This window comes from Canis lupus, chromosome 15 (assembly GCF_011100685.1).
Source record: "Canis lupus familiaris isolate Mischka breed German Shepherd chromosome 15, alternate assembly UU_Cfam_GSD_1.0, whole genome shotgun sequence".
Taxonomy (NCBI): Eukaryota; Metazoa; Chordata; class Mammalia; order Carnivora; family Canidae; genus Canis; species Canis lupus.
Window position 1 is genome coordinate 56,388,284 of NC_049236.1, and position 23,861 is coordinate 56,412,144.

General features: G+C 39.3%; 1 protein-coding gene across 2 annotated transcripts in view; it reads right to left on the bottom strand.

Annotated features, from left to right (window-relative positions):
* The window catches only part of C15H4orf45 (chromosome 15 C4orf45 homolog), a 98,438-nt gene that overhangs the window by 38,438 nt on the left and 36,139 nt on the right, over positions 1–23,861 (bottom strand). For both annotated transcript variants that reach the window (XM_038559119.1, XM_038559120.1), the window contains exons 2-3: positions 22,038–22,270; positions 8,298–8,356 (exon numbers count right to left, since the gene is read on the bottom strand). In XM_038559119.1, the coding sequence (XP_038415047.1) occupies positions 8,298–8,356; positions 22,038–22,270 (292 nt within the window). The remainder of the gene's footprint in view (positions 1–8,297; positions 8,357–22,037; positions 22,271–23,861) is intronic.

Here is a 23,861-nt window from a genome sequence, read left to right on the forward strand (position 1 = left end):
CAAAAGGGCCACAGGAGAAGCAGGTGCTGATGGTCTCAAAAACTGCAGAACTTTGCTCCTTAACACTCACGGAAATCCCTCCAATAGGCAGGCACAGACAGCCTTAAAATTAGAAAGCTGTCAAGATTTATGGCTGTTTGGAGGAAAACAACTAAAAAAAAACCAAAACAAAACAAATTTATGTACCAATATATTTTAAAATAGTGGCTGTTATTAAGTCTGTGCTAGTTTAACAACTGGTTTTGGCCGTAGTTCATTACAGAATAAAACAAGCAATTTTCTACACATTCCCTCACTAATGCCAAATGCAGGCACACCTTACACCTTTCTGAATAAACAGGGCTTTCCGTTAATTCACATCAGTGAATATTTCTCTCATGCTAAAAGTCCTTATTTTAGACAGAAATTTTTTCAACTTAGCAGTCCAAGCTACTAAAATTCTAGTTGACTATTATAATTAATTGTTCCTTTTATCAAAACAGAATACTTGTACATTGTACACAATGTGCTAATTTTTTTCAACTTTAATGAAATCATTTAGGTGCATATACATAATACATATACATAGTACGAAAAAGCTCATAGTAAAAAAATACTTTCAGGGAGCCTGGGTGGCTCAGTCAGTTAAGCATCTGACTTTGACTCAGGTCATGATCTCAGGGTCCTGGGATCCATCCTGTCCAGCTCCTTGCTCAGTGGGAGAGTCAGCTTCTCCCTCTCCCTCTGCCCCACCTCCTGTTCATGTTCTCTCTTTCTCTCTCTGAATCAAATAAATAATTAAAACAAAAAAAAAAAAAAAAAAAACTTCCTTTCTTTCCCTGCTCCCTACTCCAATATTCTCTTTTCCAGAAGCAACCACTTCTTAGTTCATTTGGTTTTCTTGAAACTTAACCCAATATTTTTATACAGTAAATGCGCTCTCCAAAGTCCCCATTTGTCCTGTTCCTATCTGATTTTATCATTCCCTAGGCCCTGCATGGCCATCTTTCTGGTAGTTTCCTTTAACACCATCTTGGGAATTACCCTTTGCTTGACAAAGAAAATTTGTTTCTTGCTTTGTCATCTTTTGTATCTTGATTTATCCCTCCATTGTCTTGCTAGATAATATTCTCCAGTTGCTTCCTAGGAAAATATGCTTCGAGGTGCAATTTTTTTTTTTTTTTTGAGTACATATATATGTGACAATGTCTTTTTTTCTACCCTCCTTCTTGATTATTTGACTGGGTATAGAATTCTAGGTTGAAAGTCACTTCCTGTCAGATATGGAAGACATTGCTCCATTGGCTTCTAGAGTTCAGTATTGCTGTCAAGTAGGATACCTTGTCAGTTCCTGATCATTTGTATATATCCTGTTTTTCCTCTCAAAGGCTTTAAAATCTCTTCATCTCTACATAATAAGTTTCACAGTGACATGACTTGATATATTTTGTTTTGTTTTATTTTGTTTTGGATGGGTGTTTTTGGCTTTGATAGAACCTTTAAATTTGGAAATTCATATTATTCCCTTCTGAGAAATTTTCTTGTATTATTGATTTCCTTACTTCTTCTGTTTTCTCTGGCCTCTTTCTAGATCTTTTATTGGTTAGATATTAAACTAATTTAATTTTAATTGGTTTCTTTTTTTTCATATTTTTCCCTTTTTTCTTCTCTAACTCTTGGACTTTCTGTTCTACTTTTGGGAGAGTAACTCAACTACATAGTATAAAATTTATATTCCCAAACTAAATCTCTATACTGATTATTTCTAGCTAACAATATAATATGAATTCTAATAAATGCATTTGCTACATTATTTCAGTGTACTCCATTTACTTAATAATAACATTAATAGAGTGGTCTGGTATTTTCACTTTAGTTTGCTGTCCAGGTGATCCATTTGATTAGCTTTCTGTTTCACTCTCAAAAGTATACTGTTTGGAGTGATAAGTTACATGGTCACACTATTTTCTGAGTATCAAGTGTTTTATTCAGTTATTTAATTTGTTTTTAAGTAATCTCTACACACAACATGGGGCTTAAACTCACAACTCTAAGATAAAAAGTTGCATACTCCACCAACTAAGCTGGCCAGACACCTCCCAAGTATTATTTTAGGTGATATGTATGTAACAACACATCTATACAAAAATTCAATGGAGTGGATTCTGCTACCATCATTATATAAATTTGGAAATTGAGGCATAAATAGTTTAATTTACTAAGATATCACAGCTTATAGGTGGTAAAGCTAATACTTGAACTCAGGAAATCTGTCTTCGGAGCCTAGGCTTTTCTTTTTATTTATTTAGGGCACTTGCGTGGGTCAGTGGGTGAAGTGTCATGATCTGAGAGTCATGATCTGAGAGTCCTGAAATGGAGCCCTGAGTTGGCTCCCTGCTCAGCAGAAAGTCTGCCTCAACCTCTTGCCCTCCCCCAACTCTCTTGTGCTTACTAGCATGTGCATGTTCTTTCAAGAATGAAAGAGAGAGAGAGAGAGTAGGAGGAAGGGCAGAGGGAGAGGCAGAGAATCTCAAGCAGATTCCGTGCTGAGTGTGGAGCCTGTGGAGGGGCTCAATCTCATGACCCTGAGATCATGACCTGAGGCAAAACCAAGTCAGTTGCTTAGCCAACTGAGCTACCCAAGGTACTTTTAATCACGGTATAGATACTGCTTTATAACTGTTTGCAATCCCCTATTTGGGAAATAATAGATTGTTTTGGACTTTGTATTATTGTTAACGCTGTTGGACTTCGTTTTAAGTAAACCTTTGTGATTTCCTTTATTATTTCCTTGGGAAGGATAAATTCCTAATAAACCCAGCTTTTCTTGATGTTCGATTCAGCAGTCATTCAATGATGACAGGCTGTGGACCTCTTGAGGATGGTGCTAATAAACCCTGTCATTCTGAAAAGGCAGACTCTACAAAGAGCTGTGTCTCTATGACTCTCAAATACAAGAAAAGTTAGAGAAGGTTGTTATTGTGTCCAATCCTTTAAAACTCACGCTGCCCTTCCTTTCATGGCTGACGTCGCCTTTGTTTATTCTTACCTTGGAATTTGCCTAGGAATTACCTTGACAACTGTCCTCCACCCCCATCCACTGTCCACAGGAACTTGAAGTGTTCCTTAAGACATCATTCCTAAGATAAATCTATGAATTAGCAAATAAGTGGCTAATGCCATGGATCCTCTTTGGCAAAGAGGCAACTTTATCATGACATGAGTTCAGAGGCAGGTCAGCAGCTCCTTTCTGGAATAATATTTGCCTGTGAATAATTCTGTTGATATCATCATCTCAACAAGTCTTTCACTTGCATGGGTAAAAAAAAAATCCACCCAAGCAAGCAGCCAGAGATTTTCCTAAAATCTAGATGTCCCTTCTAAATTTTTTTTTTTTTTTTTTTTTTTTTATTTATGATAGTCACACAGAGAGAAAGAGAGAGAGGCAGAGACACAGGCAGAGGGAGAAGCAGGCTCCACGCACCAGGAGCCCGATGTGGGATTCGATCCCGGGTCTCCAGGATCGCGCCCTGGGCCAAAGGCAGGCGCCAAACCGCTGCGCCACCCAGGGATCCCCTAGATGTCCCTTCTAAACCCAACCTAAATTTTGTCTCTTTTAGGAAGTCCTTGTGAACTTTTAAAATACAGTTTGTCATTATGAGGGTAAGAACTGGGATTTGTCTTTTATATCTGATTCGGCAAATATGCATTGAGTGCCCATACATGCCAAGCACTGTGCGAATCGTAAGGAAAAGAAGAAGAAAACAGACTACTTCCTTGCCTCAAAATCTTTAGTGATGGTGTGTGGCTTCCACAGAATTCACTTGCTTCTTAAAAATCCCTGCTGGTTCACTGTTTGCAGTGTATTCTCTTACAGCCTCTTTTCATTTGTAAACTATTCTTTCATTTCCTATCTGTGCTTTGTATTCTTTTTGTTGAAATTAGAAATACAATACGTGTATATTAGAAAACACCCAAGTGCAAATAGAAGGGACCTGATTACTATCTAGAGAAACTTAAGATATTTAAAACAAGAGGATGTTTTCTTGAATTCAGAAGGAAAAAAAGAGGTAACTCATACCCTGTTATTGCAATTATTCTCCATCAATGTCAGTTGTATTGAAATCTTCTGTTTACATCTTTCTGTGAACTACTTGAAAGTAGGGATTCTGCTTATTCTTTAATTCTGAGCACCTGGCACAGAACAGGTTTTCGTTTCGTATTTGTTGAAGTATATCTTTCCTGGTCTTTAGGCTACAATTAATTGTATAACACACCCTTGATTTAATAACAGCTTTATATGGGAGGAAAACAAGAGGCACCACATCTGTATACTACATTTGTAAACAGCTATTATAAAACGCATCCTGATTTCAAGAAAGTCAGAGCTTAAAAAGTACGTCTCAGAATGGAGGAAATCCTTTAATTGTCCTTTACTGGACTTCTGGTCCCCAAAACAGAGTGGGCTCACCTCCATTATGTCAGCGTGCAAAAATTCTTTTTTTGGACAAAAAAATCTTTAGTGCTGGTTGTATTGACTCAAACAATCCTCTTCCTCTGGTGCTTTTTCTGAGACCACTGATAACTTGCAAATATTTGTTATTGTTTTCTTGGATCTCCATTTCCTTGTACTAAACATTAGTATGAAATTCTTCACCAGGTTTATGGCCTTCTGTTATCTCAAGGGTCCTTCCTCTAAGGCTCCTTTCTCCTTTCTCCTGTGGCTCTCACTGGTGTCCCCAGTGTGGGCACCGCCTCAGGCTCAGTTCCTTTCTTTCTTAAGTCTTCAGTAGTGGTTCTCAATACTGGCTGCACACCAGAATCACTCTGAGAGCCCTTGTAAAATATCCAAGCCCAGATCCCAGCCCAGATCTCAGCCCAGATCAGTGGGATCAGTCAACCTGGCTGAAATATTAGTACTGTGACCCTAGATCATGTAACTGAATCTCTGAAATTCAATTTCTTCACTTATAAAATTATGACATTAAAATCTGCTTCAGATTGCTGAATACATTCTTATTCCTCTTCATAACAGCAAATATCATCGTTTTTTTTCCATTTACTTAAAACCTGTATTCCTTGAAAACTCAGCTCAAATCCTTCTTCCTCCCCCCAGCCTCCATAATCACAATTTATTTTTGCTAATTTGCGAATCACACCCAAAACTCAAGATGGGCCTGTAAAAATGAAATAGTCTCCTCGCTGATCTTCCTACAACAGTAATTGTCACCTTTCAGTTCTTTCTCTACACAGCAGTCCAACATCCAGAGTGATCTTAAGAAAAATTTGATCATGTTGCTTTCTTTTTCTTTTTTTTTTTTTTTTTTGCATTGCTTTCTATTTTAAATCTTCCAATGAGTTCTCTTTGTTCTTATGTTAAACTCCAAATTCTCTAACCTCGGCTGCAAGGTTCAGTGAAATCTGATCTGCATCTTGCTTCTCCCTCCCTGATTTCCATAGTCTGCTCCCACTGGTTCTAATCTGATACACACTTTCCCATCTCAGAGACTTGCTCATACTGTTTGCTCTGCCAGGAATGATCTTAGGCTCACCTTCCAAAGTTGCCTGAACAATTACCTCCTTAGTGAACACTTCTCTGACCCTCAGTCCTAGTACTGTCCCTCAAAAAATCTTCTCTTTACATCCCATAAATATCTTTTGTAATGAAAAGTTTCCTCATGAACTGGATGGAATAGAGTATGAGATTCACTTTTTCTTAATAAACCTCTATATTGTTTGATTTGTTGCCACAAGCATGAATTATATTTGTAATATTTAAAAGTGATTAAAAAGTTTGAGGGGCACCTGGGTCGCTCAGTGGTTGAGCATCTGCCTTTGGCTCAGGCCATGATCCCAGGTCCTGGGATTAAGTCCCACATCAGGCTCCTCACAGGGAGCCTGCTTCTCCCTCTGCCTATGTCTCTGCCTCTCTTTGTGCGTCTCTCATGAATAAATAAATACAATCTTTTAAAAAAAAGTTATTAAAAAGCATGAGAAATAGCATAATGGTTTTTCTTAAAGTCATCTAGTTGTTTAATATCTATCTCCTCCCCTAGAATACATATTCCAAGAAGAGCATATGTTGAGCTTGTCTTGTTCACCACTGTGGCCACAAAATCAACCTGTGCTTCAAACACAGGAGATACTAGTTTTACTGAGGGAACACCATTGATTGAGAAAGACAGCACATACCCTGGAGTGGGAGGCGAGGCACTAACCTTGCCCAGAAAGGAGATGGCCCTGAGTCCCATGTAGAGAACACAAACGCTGGGGCCACACTTGGGCCCAACCGAGTCAACTTCTTTTTCAAGAGAATCCTACCAGCCCGAGACTGGGGCAGGAAGCCTTTTAAACAGTGGATATGGTTGAAGTCTCAAGAGGGAGGCAGCATTGAGTTATTGGCATCTGACCAGTTAAAAATAGGACCTACAGGGCAGCCTCGGTGGGACAGTGGTTTAATGCCACCTTCAGGCCAGGGCGTGATCCTAAAGATCCGGGATCAAGTCCCACATCAGGCTCCCTGCATGGAGCCTGCTTCTCCCTCTGTCTGTGTCTCTGCCCCTCTCTCTGTATCTCTCATGAATAAATAAATAAAATCTTAAAAAAAAATAGGACCTACAGGCAAATCTAGGGCATCATCATTATACTTTTTAAAAATTGTAAACTTCTCTGGTTACCATTTTGTAATTATAAATGTCTTCATTATGCATTTGGCACTTAACATATATGGATTGGTTTTATAATTTATACAAATATATATCTGATCTCCAATTTCCCAGTTGAATCCACAATGCTTTGAGTACAAGGTCTTTTTCTTTTTCTTTTTTTAATTTAATTTAATTTAATTTAATTTAATTTAATTTTATTTTATTTTATTTATGATAGGCACACAGTGAGAGAGAGAGAGGGGCAGAGACATAGGCAGAGGGAGAAGCAGGCTCCATGCACCGGGAGGCCCGACGTGGGATTCGATCCCGGGTCTCCAGGATCGCGCCCTGGGCCAAAGGCAGGCACTAAACCGCTGCGCCACCCAGGGATCCCAGGTCTTTTTCTTTTAAATAAATGTTTACGTGTCATGACCTGACACAATCCATATCATATTCCATAGAAATGAATATAGCTAACATTCTTTCACTAGAGGAAAAATGTTCAAAGCTTCAGTATTTCTCAGATACTTTCTAACAAGTTTTTCATGTTTAAATGCAGCAGATTTTCACACTTTTATCACCAATGTTTATGGAAGTTTCTTTGATTTTCAGTGGCCTTTAATGGGTTTCTTCAGCTTAAAATTTTTTACAAATACATCTATGCAATGTTACCTGAACAGATGAAGTGGCTATTTTAATGAGAACATGTGCTTTGCAAGCAATAAATTATAATTATTTCTCTATGGCTTCAAACATAGGATATGCTATTTATAAGTTATAGGAATTGCCCAATGAGATCTTTTGTTGTCCTGGGATTCTGTTGGAGTAACTAGCAGGTTTTGACATGGGGTTTGAGGGCTTTTCTCTTTTTGGTGTAGCTTATGTTGTGGTAGAGCAGAAAGAGACTGGAATTCATTAATTTTGCACCTGATAATAGCCGTGTCCTTCAACAAATAAAAATTAGTGAAATAGGCTCCAGAAACTCACACCTCCAAAAATCTAAGGATAACAAAGACATCTTGAATCTGCAGTCTTATAAGAGCAATGCTGATTGATCCTTTCCCTCTTAGAAATCTGAATTATATGTGACAAGCCTAGGTTTTGCTCTTTTCCTGTAATTTAACAAACCTTGAGGTAAGACATGTTTAATTTACGTTGCCATAAGATAGCATGGATTCAAGCTGTAGTGTGACTTCAGTAGGATTACGTTTATTAACCCAGGTTACCCATGATGACGGTTTCTAGGCCAACAGCATGAAATGAGGTTTTTTAAAAAAAAAACAAAACCAAAAAATTATATTGTTGCTATTTCACAGAAAGAATTATTCATATAGTTAATTCTACCTTAGTCATCCAGTTGCTGTTCTTAATAGCTGCAGGCTGGCTCTCTTTTTCCCCACTATAGTCTAACAGTTACTTACTCTCTGCCTGCTTTGCCCCATCCCCACCCCCTTAATTAGACCTAATAGACCATGAACATTTTTTTGCTTTTATTAGGAATAAAATTCATAATTTTACAAAGTAACTTACCTGAAATAAAAAGACATAAAGTGGTAATATAGTTAAAAGTTAAAAAAAACCCACAAAACTAACCCTGTTACTGGTTTAGGAAGGAAACACATCAATTAATTTGTTAAATAATTAATTAAAAATGTATTAGCAGCTGCTTACCATGGATTTTGGTATCTGTGGCTTATTTTATCAATAGTGGCTTGACTTATTTCTCCATACTGTAAAAGAAAGAAAATTATTGTAACCTAATTCCTAGGTAAATTGCACCAACATTTCTAACAGTCTATATTTGTAGTCAAAAAGGAAATCAGATTGGGAAGTTAAATAGGAAATGGTAAATATAATTAATAGAACATAGCCTTTTGATTCTTGAATTGAGACAAAAAAATACAAGAAGCCAAAATAAATATGCTCCTGTGTGCTCTATTTTCCCTGTCTGTAAAAGGGCAGGTATTAGTAGCAGGAGGAGTATAGCCCGTAGTCTCTAAATAAGTAGGCATTCTAAACCACTATTCAGACTCAAACAGTATAGCTCTTTTTACTTCACCTTATCCTCATAGAATTAGCAAATGTGGTGGCAACAATGGAAGAGAGAGCTGGGTCATAGAATAGCCGATGGTAAAGTGTAGATCTGAAAACTCCTTTCAGAAAGCATAATTTAGAACATTGATAAAATATTTGTAGCTTAGGACCATTTCCCACATAAAAAGAAATCTCCACACTCTCTCATGTACGTTGAAATAATGTGTGATCACTGAATAAATGACCTGTCTATACTGGCTCCTTTAGCCCAGGAACTAGCCAATGAATGGCACATCTTATGAATAAACATGGGGAATAAGGGTGTCAAATTTATATCAGAAAGGATTTCGGTCTATAACCATTGCTCAATTTTCTTTACTAGGGTTGGGAAACAATGATCTGGATTTTCAAAAGTATTTCAGTTCAGTTTTGGAATGCATGTATCTTTCTTTCTTTCTTTTTTTCTCTTTCTTTCTTTCTTTCTTTCTTTCTTTCTTCTTTCTTTCTTTCTTTCTTTCTTTCTTTCTTTCTTTCTTTCTTTCTTTCTTTCTTTCTTTCTTTCTTTCTGGATTTTATTTATTCATGAGACACACACAGAGAGAGGCAGAGACAGGCAGAGGGAGAAGCAGGCTCCCTGCGGGGACCCTGATACAGGACGGGATCCCAGGACTCTGGGATCATGACCTGAGCTGAAGGCAGACACTCAACCACTGAACCACCCAGGCGTCCCTCAAATGCATTTTTCACTTACATTGATGTGGAGTGCTATATTCATAACATCTCAAAAGGTAGCAAGATCATGTTATAATTTCAACATCAGAGGAGTTACTTAGTACTTTTGTAAAAATCTTCCCTGCTTCCCCCTTTACCATCAAGCTTTACTCTAGGACGTTCCTAATCAAGTCCTTCAGAGTTACTTGTCATCTTCTCACAGATGAAGTTGAAACCTTGATCACTGCTAGCTCTTTAATATTCGTGTATAAAATACATAGATAAGAAAGGGATGAGGAAAATAAGATTTACATGCAAGGGTGGCCCATTCATTATTCCACAGAAAATTTGAGAAGTGGTAATCTGTATAGATCATGGTATAACTTTCTCAGTTGATTTCTGACATGTGATTCCTTAAAAATTGACCTTATCAACTGATCTACAGATAATTTTGTTATCAATATTTTGACAGATTTTCCAGGAATTGGACAATCTTCTTTGATCTTTGTTCCCATTTTTACTTTTTTTTTTTTTTTTAGATTTTATTTATTTGACAGCGAGCAAGCACAAGCAGGCGGAGCAGCAGAGAGCAGGGAGCCCGATGTGGGGCTTGATTCCAGAACCCTGGGATCATGACTTGAGCCGAAGGCAGATACTTCACCAATTGAGCCACCCAGGTGCCCCGTTCCCATTTTTAAAAATCAAAAATTGCATCACCTCAATCTGGAAAGACTTTTAGTAGAAACAAGCAACAGATCCTTTTTCCAACTCCCTCTTTTTTCCCTATAGTTATTAGTGTATAACGTCATAGAAAATCCTCCTAAAATAAGTTGTCCCTTCTCATCTTAATTTATTAGTGAAATCTGTCACAATTTATTTGGGTAGTCATGCTGCCTATGGTGTCAAATCGAATGAAATTCAGAATCAAAATGATGAGGGTTTTTTATTGGTCAGTTGTTCATAAGAGTAAAGGAAAGACTGAATCAAAACCTAACTCAGCATCTTCATAGAAACAGGTAACAACTGATTAGTACAGTCTCTACCTTAGGGAAACTGGTTCTGTTGAATGCTTTCAACTAGCAAAAATAATCATTACTCAAAAGTGGGCATTTCCTATTAAGCAATCTTTAAAGAAGTCTAGGCATTAATAAAAGGAACATACCTGCTAGCTATATTCAGGTACTGTGAACTAGACACAGTTTCTGAAATGAGTGAAAAACTGTCAAATTTGAGAGGTGCCTGGGTGTTTCAGTGGGTGAGCATCTGCCTTTGGCTCAGGTCGTGATCCTGGGGTCCTGGGATCGAGTCCCACATGAGGCTCCCCATAGGGAGCCTGCTTCTCCCTCTGCCTGTGCCTCTGCCTCTCTCTGTGTGTCTCTCATGATTAATAAGTAAAATAAAATTTTTAAAAATGGTCAAATTTGAGTTAATTGCAGACATGTGGGGCCCATTCTAGTTAACCACTGAAATCCTTGCCTAATACTTTCGCTTTTAATCTCAAACCATCTTGTCTAGTCCTGACATATTTAAGAAATCTTTTTGGGGCTGATCACTGAGGAATCCTTTTGTTTTTTTACTATACGTGAGTTAACGTGCTTTTCTTAATATATCCAATTTTGAATTTTTTTTCTTTAGTAGAAAGAAGTATTTTCCATCTCTAACTATGAGGCCTTTCTTACTAGTAGAATGAATACAATGGCAATACATTTCAAGAATGCATAGACACTAGGGTTTCTTTTCTCTGTCCTCCTCCCTGGTAACATACAGCTCTTAGTACCAAACATTTGAGTGGGAAATTCCCTAAGGCTACCTTTTCTTATGCTAATGTATTTTTTCTCCACTTGCCTCAATTTGCAAAATATTACTGTTAACCCCTTAGGTGTCTTTCTTCCCACAGCCAGTGAGAAGCATTCTCATTGTTGTAGCTGGATCACCGAATTGCATAATGTTGCCTATTCTAGACTGGAACTATTGAAGGGAGAAAGGGAGCATTAAGGCTTTTGTATGAATGGAGCATTTGAAGTATTCATTTTATATTCAGAGCGTGAGTAGAAACAAAACAATTCTTTCTGGAAAATGTCAGTGTTTAAGGCATGAATTCTGTGATGCCTTTTTTTTTTTTTTGTATTAAAATGCAAAAAATGAACAATGCAGAGACCCATACTTCATTTTATGCTACATTATAGATGGCCTTGAATTCCAGCATAAATTATATCCTGGTATCTCTTTTTTTTAAAACTGCAATGTTTTTCCGAGATCAGACGAGATCGGGCGTGTTCAGGGTGGTATGGCCGTAGACAAAACTGCAATGTTTTTAAATAATTTGAATTAATACATCAACTTTCAGCAAATAGACAAAACATTGGGTTTCATGAGTTGGTTGACTATGGCCCCTACACATCTCTGTTTTCTGTGGAGTATCCAAATAATGAGCAGCGTATTCCATCATGTTTCTAATGTGCTCGTATTAATATAATTCAAAAATCCGTGTAGGCAAGAAAATAAAGCGTGTATAAACATTAATGATACTGCATCCTATTTATTGAGACATTATCCCAGATACGATGATAAGAGCTTTATACACCTATCTCATTTAATCCCTTCAACACTACTCTAAGGTATTATTATTATCATCCCTGTGGTATTCTTTTCTTTTCTTTTTTTTTTTTAAAGATTTATTTATTTATGATAGAGAGAGAGAGAGAGAGAGGCAGAGACACAGGAGGAGAGAGAAGCAGGCTCCATGCAGGGAGCCCGACGTGGGACTAGATCCCGGGACTCTAGGATCACGCCCTGGGCCAAAGGCAGGCACTAAACCGCTGAGCCACCCAGGGATCCCCTCCCTGTGGTGTTCTAAGATGACCCCTACTATTCCTGTCCCTTGGTGCATACACTTCCTCCCAGATATTCCACCAAATACTAATTACTGCTGTGAAGGGATTTTGAAACTGTAATTAAGACCCTAAATAAGTTGACTTCAAGAAAGGAAGATTATCCTTAGTGGACCTCATTTAATCAGGTAAGCTCTTAGAAGGATCTGGGTTCTTCCTGGCAAGGGGGATTTGCAATGTGAGAGGAGTTTGAAATGGGGGAGACTCTCTGTGCTGGTTTCAAAGATGGAGGGGGCCACGTGGTAAGGAATGTGGGCAGCTTCTAGATGCTGAGAATGGCCCACGGCTAACAGCCAGCAAAGAAATGGGACCTCAATCCTACAACCACAAGGAACGGAAATCTTCCACAATCCACATGAGCTCCGCAGAGACTGCAAGCCTCACATGAGATCACAGCTACAGCGGACACCTGGATTTCAGCCTTCTGAGACCCAAGCAGAGAACCCAGACATGCCTTCTGGGACTTCTGACCTACAGAACTGTGAACAAATAAATGGGTGAGGTTTTAAGCTGCCACATTTGTGGTAATTTGTTATGCCCAATAGAAAACTAATAAAATCCCCATTTTACAAATGAGAACACTGAGACATTATAACAAATAGGCAGCCTAGCGCGCGAAGAGAGAAAAAGGGGGAAATGAAAAGTTCTTCAATGAGTCACATTCAGTTTTTCACTAAGGCTACAACATAGATTTGCCCTGAAAAGCATTATGAGTGCCAGTCACCCCATCACCCCTGGGTGATGTCCATTCTCAGAAAGAAGGCAAATATCTATTACTTCCTCCTACCCTAAACTTCTCCAGGATGATAAATGTTCTCTTTACTCATTCTATATTCAAGATACCCAAGGATTTTCTTTCTTTTTTTTTTTTTAAGTCCTTATTTATTTATTTGGAGAGACAGAGAGCACAAGCAGGAGGACTGGAAGAGGGAGAGGGAGAGCAGCCTCCCAGCCAAGCAGGGAGCCTGACGTGGGGCTCCATCCCAGAACCCTGAGATCATGACCTGAGCAGAAAGCAGATGCTTAACAGACTGAGCCACCCAGGCACCTACCCCACCCCCCCAAAAGGATTTTCTTTTAAAGCAAGACTAGAACTTGTTCTGTTGGAAAATGTTAGGATTTGCGATGACTAACCATTCTACTCTCAGCCCTTCATCCAGAATGGATTGATGATCCACGTTTTGAAATCTGAGCAGATTTGACTATTTGAGCTACAGAAAAGCTACACAAGAGCTTCCCAAGTCTCTGTGCTCACTGCAGTTTCTGAAATACAGTGAAGTGCCTGTTTTGCAACTGTTCTCACCCTTGGAATTTTCTAATGTGTTGGCGGTATTGTTAATTCAAAGGTTAGAAAGTATGCTTCTCCCAGGTTAATTGTCCAATTAGCTTTACAACACAGAATTACACTAGAGGTGGCAACTCAGGCAGTATGAGCAGTAACAGTATAACTGAGTTTCAGTTAAAAAAAAAAAAAGGATGGTTGTTTTCAAATGACTATGGAATAAGTTGGGAGTAGAATAATTCTCAATCGAATTCAGACTTAAAACTTCATTTCTTCCCTTCTGCAATTTGGTCTCTACACAGAAACATTGCGTGAGAAGTGAAACCATCTCTATCTACACCCATCTCCTATCACTTGTTGATAATCATCTACGCCATGCTAAGCCATAGGAGAAGTGGTGTTGATGCTGTCCGTACAAAGTTAAATGAAACAGATCTCAGACCTCAAGTTGCTTAAAGCCATTTAAAATGTGGCACCTGCACTGCAATGTTTATAGCAGCAATGTCCACAATAGCCAAACTGTGAAAAGAGCACAGATGTCCATCGACAGATAAATGGATAAAGCAGATGAATGGATAAATGGAATATTACTCAGCCATCAAAAAGAATGAGATCTTGCCATTTGCAACGATGTGGATGGAACTAGAGGGTATTGTGCTAAGCAAAATGAGTCAGTCAGAGAAAGACAAATACCATATGATTTTGCTCATGAAATTTAAGAAACAAAATAGATGAACATAGGGGAAGGGAAGGAAAGATAAAATAAGATGAAAATAGGGAGAGAAACCATAGGAACTGTTAACTGTAGGGAACAAACAGGATTGCTGGAGGGGTGTGGGGTCAGGGGATGGGGTACCTGGGTGATGGGCATCAAGGAGGACATGTGATATGATGAGCATGTTTATGTTGTATTATATACAACTGATGAAACTACAGGAGTAGTTTATGTTAATTAAATTGAATTTAAATTTAATTCAATTTTAAAATTTAATTGTTTTTAAATTTAAAATCAATTTAATTAACATATGAGTAAATATCCTAATATATAATTTTAACAAAATAAAAAGAAATTATGGCTGGGCTTGTGCAGTTCAGTTGCTGAGAATCACACTAAAAATTTCAACAACAAAAAACAAGAACAACAAGAACTTTCCTGTGAGTTCTCCCTATAGCAGAGGGAGCTTATATGGATTCCTAATAGTACCCACTTTTAATTCCATTTTCTTTCTGCCCAAGGATGTAGCTGGGATCACATAGCAGCGATCCCCTATATTTAATGATTTTCATTTTCAGTTTGGTCAGTTAGATTTCTTGATTTCCTAGGTTCAATCCCAAGAAAGGTTCAGATTGCTAGTCTTGTTTGCTACTCATTCCATGCATTTTCGTCAATACCATGAGTTACTCTGGTAGTGTTATACCTAAATAGTCAGGGAAAACTATAATCCTAAATTTAAAGTAATTTTAGAATTTCTCCCAAAGATCTTCAAAAGCCAGGATAAATGACAGATATTTTTTAAGGCAGAGAGGGGCTGGGGGAGAGGAGGAGAGAGAATCCTTTCTTTTTTAAAAAAAGATTTATTTATTCATGAGAGACGTAGAGAGAGAGGCAGAGACACAGGTAGAGGGAGAAGCAGGCTCCATGCAGGGAGCCCGATATGGGATTCGATCCTGGGACACCAGGATCATGCTCTGGGCCAAAGGCAGGCACTAAACCACTGAGCCACCCAGGGATCCCAGGAGAGAACATCCTAAGCAGGCTCCACGCCCAGCACAGAGCATGATGCAGGCTCGATATCAGGACCCTGAGATCATGCCCTGAGCTGAAATCAAGAGTCAGATGCTTAATGAACTAAGCCACCCAGGTGCCCTTAAATGCCAGATTTAGAAAACAGATGTCCTGGTATTTTAGTGGTATAATACCCCAGTGATATGGGTATTAGATCACACACACATTTCACACTTTGACAATATAGTGAAAGGAGCACGGCTATGGAGTTAAACCACAGGTTTACTCGAACCCATTCTAATGTATACAGTCTTTTCTTAGCTTTGTATTTCCCTATCATCATCAAATAATATTCATGGGAAACTGATGGCATATGCTTAATTACTAACTTTAGGTAGTATGATTTAAAAAAAAAAATGTGATGTGTCTACCATTAGACATGTACTCAAGATGTTATGTCAAGCCCTGCAAAAGTTAGTAACAACCATGGCATATTTTAAGGCTTCCTTAATTAAGGAATAAAATCACCCCCTAGGCTCTAAATTACAGAGTTCCTTTTTGTTTTTTCTTTTTTTTTTTCCTTCCACATTTCCACATCCTAATCAAAGATGTGAAAATTAAGATGTATTTTTTTCCCAAGTCACCAATGGTCATAAAGTCACTTCAACAAGAGAAAGCCCTGTGTGTGGCTGCGGTGTCAGGTCACTGGGGCCGGGCTGCCCAGTAAAACGTAGAGTGGCAGGGTACCCAGCTACCAACACAGACGCTTCCCATCCCAAACAAGTTATTCTTCACGGAACTGCTCTGAACACAATACAGAAGGCAAAGCAGTGATAACCTGCCTCTCTTGTTTTCATGGTCTGTTAGAGAAAGGAAACATCAAACATAAAGTCTATGTTCCAGAAGGTCAGTTACAAGTAAGATTTTATTAGGAAATTGGTTCCTTCAGTTTATCTGAGGCATCCTATAAAGCCAAGTTTTGTAAAATGGGGGAAAATATAACATTTATGTATAAGGAGGTTAATGGTGTTAATATATTATTTTCAAGAAGCAGAGGGTTATTTGGCCTCCCTCACCAAGGTTTCTCCTCCCTCACAGACGGTCAGCATGTGGCACTCCCTCACGGAAGTCTTCCTGTGGCATCAGAAAATGTATGACTTTATTCAGCACTTAGGGATGAAAGGTGCTAATGTAATTATTTTTATATTAAACCACAAACTGTTAGGATACAAATAACTCTAAGAAGTATAAAGTGAGAGCTAAACACACACCCATCTTGGGAAAGAACAGCAGCAATGCAAAGAGGTGCCTAATTTTAGAAAAGCTATTTTGTTTTGCTTTTATAACTTGGTTGATAAAGGGAGCTTTATTATCTTTTTTGAAATCTTCCATATTGATAATAACATCTGGAGATTAGAAGTGGGAGATCCTAGGAATTCTAATGAGCCTGTATGGGATTTTTTCCAGACTAACCCAGAGGAAAATCAGAAATTTGGTGTGGAAAACACTCAGAAATTCTGAAATATGTGATTGGTGGTCTATATACGGATCACCTCCACACTGGCAATACTTTTTCCTAGGTGAATCTGGAGATTTTCCAGGACACTGTTGTGTGAAGGTGGACAGTTTGGAAGAATGCACGGGGTTGTGCTAGGACAAGAAAAACAGGGGCGGTTCACTAGGACCTCACTGTCTTCTCTTTTTTTTCCCATAATGCTGAAGATTGTATTTGATGACATGTTTTGGAGCACTGTTAAAGTGCTTATTAAGTAGAAATTAAAAAATAACTAGTACCAAGCTATTTCTTACTCTATCAAATACATGGGTGATATCTACTCATAATTCATTTTAAGAGTGTAAAGTGAAGTCTCTGGGGTGCCAATGAAGCAGAATGGAAGGCTGGGAGAAAATTAAGAGAACTTTGAGGAACACTTCAGTTGGGACTGACCCAAACCAGACCTTACCCACAGAACGATGAGGACGCAGATGTGCACTTCACGTGGTGGCTCTGAGTTGAAGGTTCTCACTTCAGTTTTGATCCTATGGTCTCTTACACCTATATGCCCATTAAGTCCTTGAATTCACAGCCTGGCTTGAAATCCTGGCTCTAACCATTTACTAGCATCGGCCTCAGACCAGGAAACCCACCTGTCAATGCCTCCAGTTTCCTCACCTGTGAAATGGGAATAATTATAGAAACTTCCTCCCGTGGTCAATACTCAAGCTCTTTTTCATGTTGGCTTTCTCTAAATAAATTCACAGAGAGAAAAAAAAAAAAAAAGTCTTATGAAACAACCAAACCTGGATTGGTTTATTCACAGCCATCAAGAAACTCGACGTCTCATCAAAAGTCTGTTTAAAAATCCCCCAAAACTGTCACAGAGAAGAAAGACTTCTGCACTTCCTAATACTGGAATCTGTGGCATTTACAAATGAGGTGGAAGTCTCAAAGTCTTGAAGATTTTACTTTTTATTATACTATACTGTATCACGTAGAAATATATTGATGGGTTCCCATCATTCTCTTTATTACCTTCTATAGGTTTTCAAGTTGTTATACTCTATGACATGTTGGTTGTAACATATGTTATGATTAATTGGCTTAATAACATCTTCCCACCTATGAAGAGTTCGTCATCCAGTCCAGTATAACAGTGTTTCTGTTGGAAAACGAAAGGACTTAAGTCATCTGGTCATGAGGTCAGAGTACAGAAGCAGAAAATGGCATCAGGAAGCCAGCTGAGAATATTGAGGTTTGGGTTAAAGAGAGACTGGGGAGAGGAGACATGCCTAGCTAAGGAGTTAGAAATGCTCTCAGTTTAGCATGAGGTTGAAACTAAAATCGTTTCAATAGTCTTCATATATTCTTACAGAAACACATATAATTTGGCAGAGACCACATCCATTTTTTAAAAGAAGAAGAATGTACTGCTCTTAAATCTGAGCTAATAACAAAAGCAATGATCGTTACTGGTTTACATACACATGTACTATGATGACATAAACGTGAGTAGGAAATAGCTAAACATAAAAAGATCCAGAAAAGAAACCCGATATTGTGATTTTTACTGACCTCTGTGATGTGGGGAAATTTTTCAGGTGTCACTCAGCCTGGGAGCTATTATCTTTCTGCCAAAGTGCAGATGATCTATAAAATCCCTCCAAGAGCCCCAAATAGGAGAGAGACCATTCCCAGGTAGGAAGCAGCTGCCCCGGGGCATTTTACCAAGAGTCTAATGGAGGCGCCTGAGCTTCCTTAGTTGCCAGTGTTAGACAAACCTGGAGGGGTGGATTAGGAAGGGCAGCTGTTCAGGCTATAAAAACCCACTAGATGAAGGTTTGTGCTTAAAATCAAAGTTCTGAGCAACTGCAGTGAGGAACACTGAAGGGTCCCTGAAGTCAGGCTGAAACAAAGCGCCATCCCCATTGGGATTATTTTGCACAAGGATGGTGGAGGAATGTAGACAGAGTCCACTAAACACAAGGAACCAGAGGAAGAACAGGGGGTACACCACTTCCTGGGGAGGAGGGGTGTGAGTTACTGCCACGGACTCTCATATATTGTTTGTAATTAGGAGCTCATTTTTATGCATGGAGCGTGTGTGTTCGTGTGAGCTCAAATGTCAGTTCACACCAAGTCATGTGGATCAGAAGTAGCTGCCTGAAGCACTCCTGAGGCTGGCTCTGCATTCCTTGATAAAGACTCTGTGTCTGAGGCTAGACTCAAAAACGAATATTGCCGTGGATGTAGAGGGGGAGCCACGGCTGGGTGAGGAGGGGAAGAATAGCAGCCTTGATGACAAGGTCCAGGCCTTAACTGGTGGGCAAATTATAGATGGTTATTCACTAATATGTACAGTTGGCCCTTGAACAACATGGGTTTGAACTGTGCAAGTCTGCTTTTAGGCGGAATTTCTTTGACAAATACAGTACAGGTCTATAAATGTGTTTTCCTTGTGATTTTCATCATATTTTCTTTTTTGGGTTTATTGTAAGAGTACAGCATATAATATACATTCAAGATGTCAAAATCTTCATCACTGACTGTTTTATATGATCCATAGGCTTCCCATCAACCCTGGGCTCTTAGTAGTTGAGTTTTGGGAGGAGTCAAAAGTCATACATAGATTTTTAACTGTTAGGTTTAGGTCAGTGTTTCTAATCCCTTCATTGTTCAAAGGGTCAAATGTCTAGTGATTCTCTGTGAATCTTGTTGTCCTAGTTAGAAGGTTCTGAGTCCAAGGAATCCTGTAAGGTATTGTTTTAAGATCGTTATGAGATTGGTGAATCTTTGGGAACAATTCCTGGGATGCCTGGGTGGATCAGCAGTTTGGCACCTGCCTTTGGCCCAGGGTGTGATCCTGGAGACCCGGGATCGAAGCCCACGTTGGGCTCCCTGCATGGAGCCTGTGTCTCTCTCTGCCTGGGTCTCTGCCTCTCTCTCTCTCTCTCTCTGTCTGTCTCTCATGAATAAATAAACAAAATCTTAAGGAAAGAAGGAAGGAAGGAAGGAAGGAAGGAAGGAAGGAAGGAAGGAAGGAAGGAAGGAAGGAAGGAAGGAAAGGAAAGGAAAGGAAAGAAGGAAGGAGAAAGAAGAAAGAAAGAAAGAAAAGAAAGAAAAGAAAGAAAAGAAAGAAAGAAAGAAGGAAAGAAGAAAGAAAGAAAGAAAGAAAGAAAGAAAGAAAGAAAGAAAGAAAGAAAGAAAGAAAAGAAAGAAAAAAAAAGGAAAGAAAGAAAAAAGAAAGAAAACAATTCCTGTCACAATGCCAGGGCCAAGAAAGTGCACAGATGATAGGCAGCCACTCTCACAAGCTTGTGCCAAACAAGACCAGCTTCTGAGTGTGCCACGCGTTGTGGGAGAAAAATCATTGTCTCACAGGGGTTAGGAAGACAGTGCGACAAGCAGATAGTGATTCAAAGCTGTCTGTGAAATATGAATGGAGGAAACAGAATACATTCGTTCCTGGAAGGCTAGCTTGTGGCTGACATCTCTCGTAGATTCACAGCTTGCCCCAAAGTCCAAGGAATACTTGAATATGCTTCATTTGAATAGGCAAATGTGTTCTTAATTTAAAGATAAGGAAGGAAGAGAAGCTATATACCCTTAAGACGGCAGACAGATTGAGGGCCGTGTACGAGAGCAGGGCGTCACCTACAGAGAAGCAAAAAGGCAACAGAAGTCATGGACTCGGTTCAAACTGGCCACCTTCTTGGGCTGTACTCTTCCTGCTGGTGGCCAGTTTTGATATTTAATCACATTTCTGATCTTCAGCTTTCTTGCTTAAGGGAAAGAGACACAGCTTAAGAATCTGAGCATTTGTTCCATTAAATGACACCGAGTGACATTAAGTACAAGAACCATAGTACTAAGAGCTGACATTTGGTTGTCAGCTATGTGCCAGGCATTGGCCTAGTGTGTTCCTTGTGGTCTCATATTTAATCCTCACAATGTAACAAAAATAATATTAAATACGTAGAGTGCATGTATGTGCCAGGCAGAGTTCTCAGCAATATTTTACAAATATTAACTTGCTCAATGTTTACAACAGCCCAGGAAGGTAAATACTAAGATTCATAATGAAGACACTGAAGAACAGAAGTTCAGGAACTTGCCCCAGGCTACTCACAGCTCCTGGGCAGCAGAACTAGGATAGGAATTCAGGTGATCTTGTGACTCGGCCACTCTCTGCGTGATGTCATGGGGAAGAGAAGGGCGCAGGGACACGGAGAAGTGAACTCACTAGCTCAGGGTCACAGAGCTAAACCTAACTCAGAGTCAGGATCTGAATCCTCCGTCTGACTTCAAAGCACTTGAGCTCCCCAGCACTTTCTCCCACTGCCATAGGTTGGGCCAGGATAGGTTTTTTCCTTTGTTAATCTTTACTATATGCCGCTATATGCACTATGTTGCCTTAAGCACTTGAGGAAATCCAATGATTTCATGACTGATACATGTTCAATTTTCAGATAATACAAATACCTGCCTGCAAAAAGAAAAAAAGTCTGATTTCTCAGATTTTACTTCTAAAATCACCTGGGTTCTCTTTTGTTTCAGAGGAGACTATAGGGGGAGGATGCCTGGGTGGCTCAGCGGTTGAGGATCTGCCTTCGGCTCAGGTCGTGATCCTGGGATCAAGGTCCTGGGATCGAGTCCCACAACGGGTTCCCAGCGTGGAGCCTGCTTCTCCCTCTGCCTGTGTCTCTGCCTCTCTCCCTGTGTCTCTCATGAATAAATAAATAAAATCTTAAAAAAAGAGAGAGAGAGAGACTATATGGGCTCATGCCTAGATACACATCACCAAAAGGAAATAAGACAAGGTTTCTAAGAAACCTTTGGCTAATTATCTGGAATTATTTGATACAAAGGCATTATCAACACAGTGCATTTTAAAGATCTGGAACTCTCTATTTCGGCTTGTGGATGATGTCCAGCACAGGCTTCTTTTATACCACCCACTCATACTGCAGTGCTAGGATGTGTGAATGTCGCAGCATAAATGTGAATCTGAACGCATTCCAAAGCCAAACACAAATGCTTTTGGATTATGCATGGCTTCCTTTTCTTCACACCTCTCCTCTCATGTATTAAAGGGACTAAAAGGGAATCATAGCAAGTCCATTTATTCACACATTTATTTTTCTGCAAAACTCAAATCCCATTACTTCTCAATGACAAATCAAGAACATGACATTTCCTATGGAAGCATACTCAGAAAGGATTCAAATCAGAAACAATATGCTATGAAGAGCACATTGAAGAGCAATACCTTGATGTGAAAACCAGTCCGAAGCCTTGATTTGCTGATAAAATCATACTTTGGTATTCCCCAACCAATTTCACCAACATACTCATATTTATATTTTGCTGGTAAGCTTCTCTTTGAGGCAGGCCTCCATAAATATCTGAGATCTCCAGTCTTTTCCAATACTGGGCGCTTTTCTCCTATATAGGAAGTGTGCTGATGAACTTTAGGTACATGATCCTTTATATAATCCGGGCCTTAAAAAGACAGAAAGAAAGATTTTTTATAAACTGTACACTTGGGGCAGCTGGGTGGCTTAGTCAGTTGAGTGTCTGACCCCTGATCTCAGCTCAGGTCTTCATCTCAGGGTTGTGAGTTTGAACCCCACATTGGGATCCATGCTGGGCATGGAGCCTACTTAAAAAACAAAACAAAAAACAAAAAAAAACAAAACAAAAACAACTTTACACTTTATTCTAAAATGCTTCTGCCATTTTAAATGCTGAAAATAATAATAGCTAATGATTATGTGGCATGTATCAGATTTTAGGTGCTATTATAAGCCCTTTAAGATCTATTAGGTCTGATAATCCTTATAATCATGATATAGGTAGTATTGTTTTTTCTAGTTTATAGGTGGGGAAAATGAGGCACAGAAAGATTGGTTACTCTTCTAGAGTCACAGCTAACAAGCTCTTTGTTGCCAGACAGGCTGTCTCACAGATTGGGCTCTTAATTGTCCCTGCTCTACTGCTCTGTTTAGAACCAACTTAATACAGACGTGTCTTATATGCTAAAAACCCTCACTCGTGCCACACTTGTAGGATGCAGGCTTTCAGACATTGGGGTGTTTGATCTAGGTAGGTAAAAATCCTAAAATGAGAATTAGAACATTTCCCAAATGTATCAAAAGCAACTGGAAAATGAAGACTCAGATGAGAAGGGCAGCTTATAACAGATGATGACCAAAGGCAGGGATATTTAGTAAATATTGGTATTTTAACTGTAAGACAGTGAACAAAATGGAATCACTGAATGGTGGAAGTGGGTAAAACAAGCACAAATAAGAGAAGCTCTGGGAAAGGACCCCTTAAATAAACCTGATATTGAAAGCTAAGGATGTGAAACCTATGGTGGGCAGGGGGGTGGGGGGGGGGTGGGGGAGAGATCTATGGGAAGAATGGGAGTGGTTTAAAATAGAAAGTGAGCTGCTGGCCTGAAAGAGTTTCAGAAGTCCCAGAACCCACATAGCTGCAAGACTGAATGGACAGTTTAGGGATGCAAAGAAGACACTTCATTCTAATTTTACCAGAAATTGACCGAAGACATTGGAGACAGAAGCTGTGCTGTGGTCGTGATGTCACCGAGGTCCCTCCCAGCCCTGTGTCCTTTCACCTGGCTCTTGGCTCAGGGAGCTCAGCGTTTGCAGAGCCCGCAGGTGGGCCGGGGCTCTGACCAGGTACCCCGACGAGTTGAGTGGCTGGTGTGCTAACAAACCCGTGCTTAGAACAGTCACCTGGGCTTGCCCAGGAGGTTGGAGACATCAAATTGCTCTTCAGGCAGGTGATCTGGGCAGATGTTTTCACAGCTTTCTAATCACCATCACTCCCCGTGATGCACTGAGTATTATTCACTGTGGCTAATTTCCCTTGATGAATACATCGGAGCTTCAGTTCTTTTCATGTCGGGTTTTCACTCGGGTAGAACAACTTTGGTAGAGAATAAAATGGCCAGAGCATGAAAAATTGTTTCCTTTCTCAGGGTGACAGTGGTTGAGGTCTTACCTACAAAACTCCTGTCATAAGGAATTTTTGCAAGCTCTTCTGAACACAATGAAATACAGAAAAA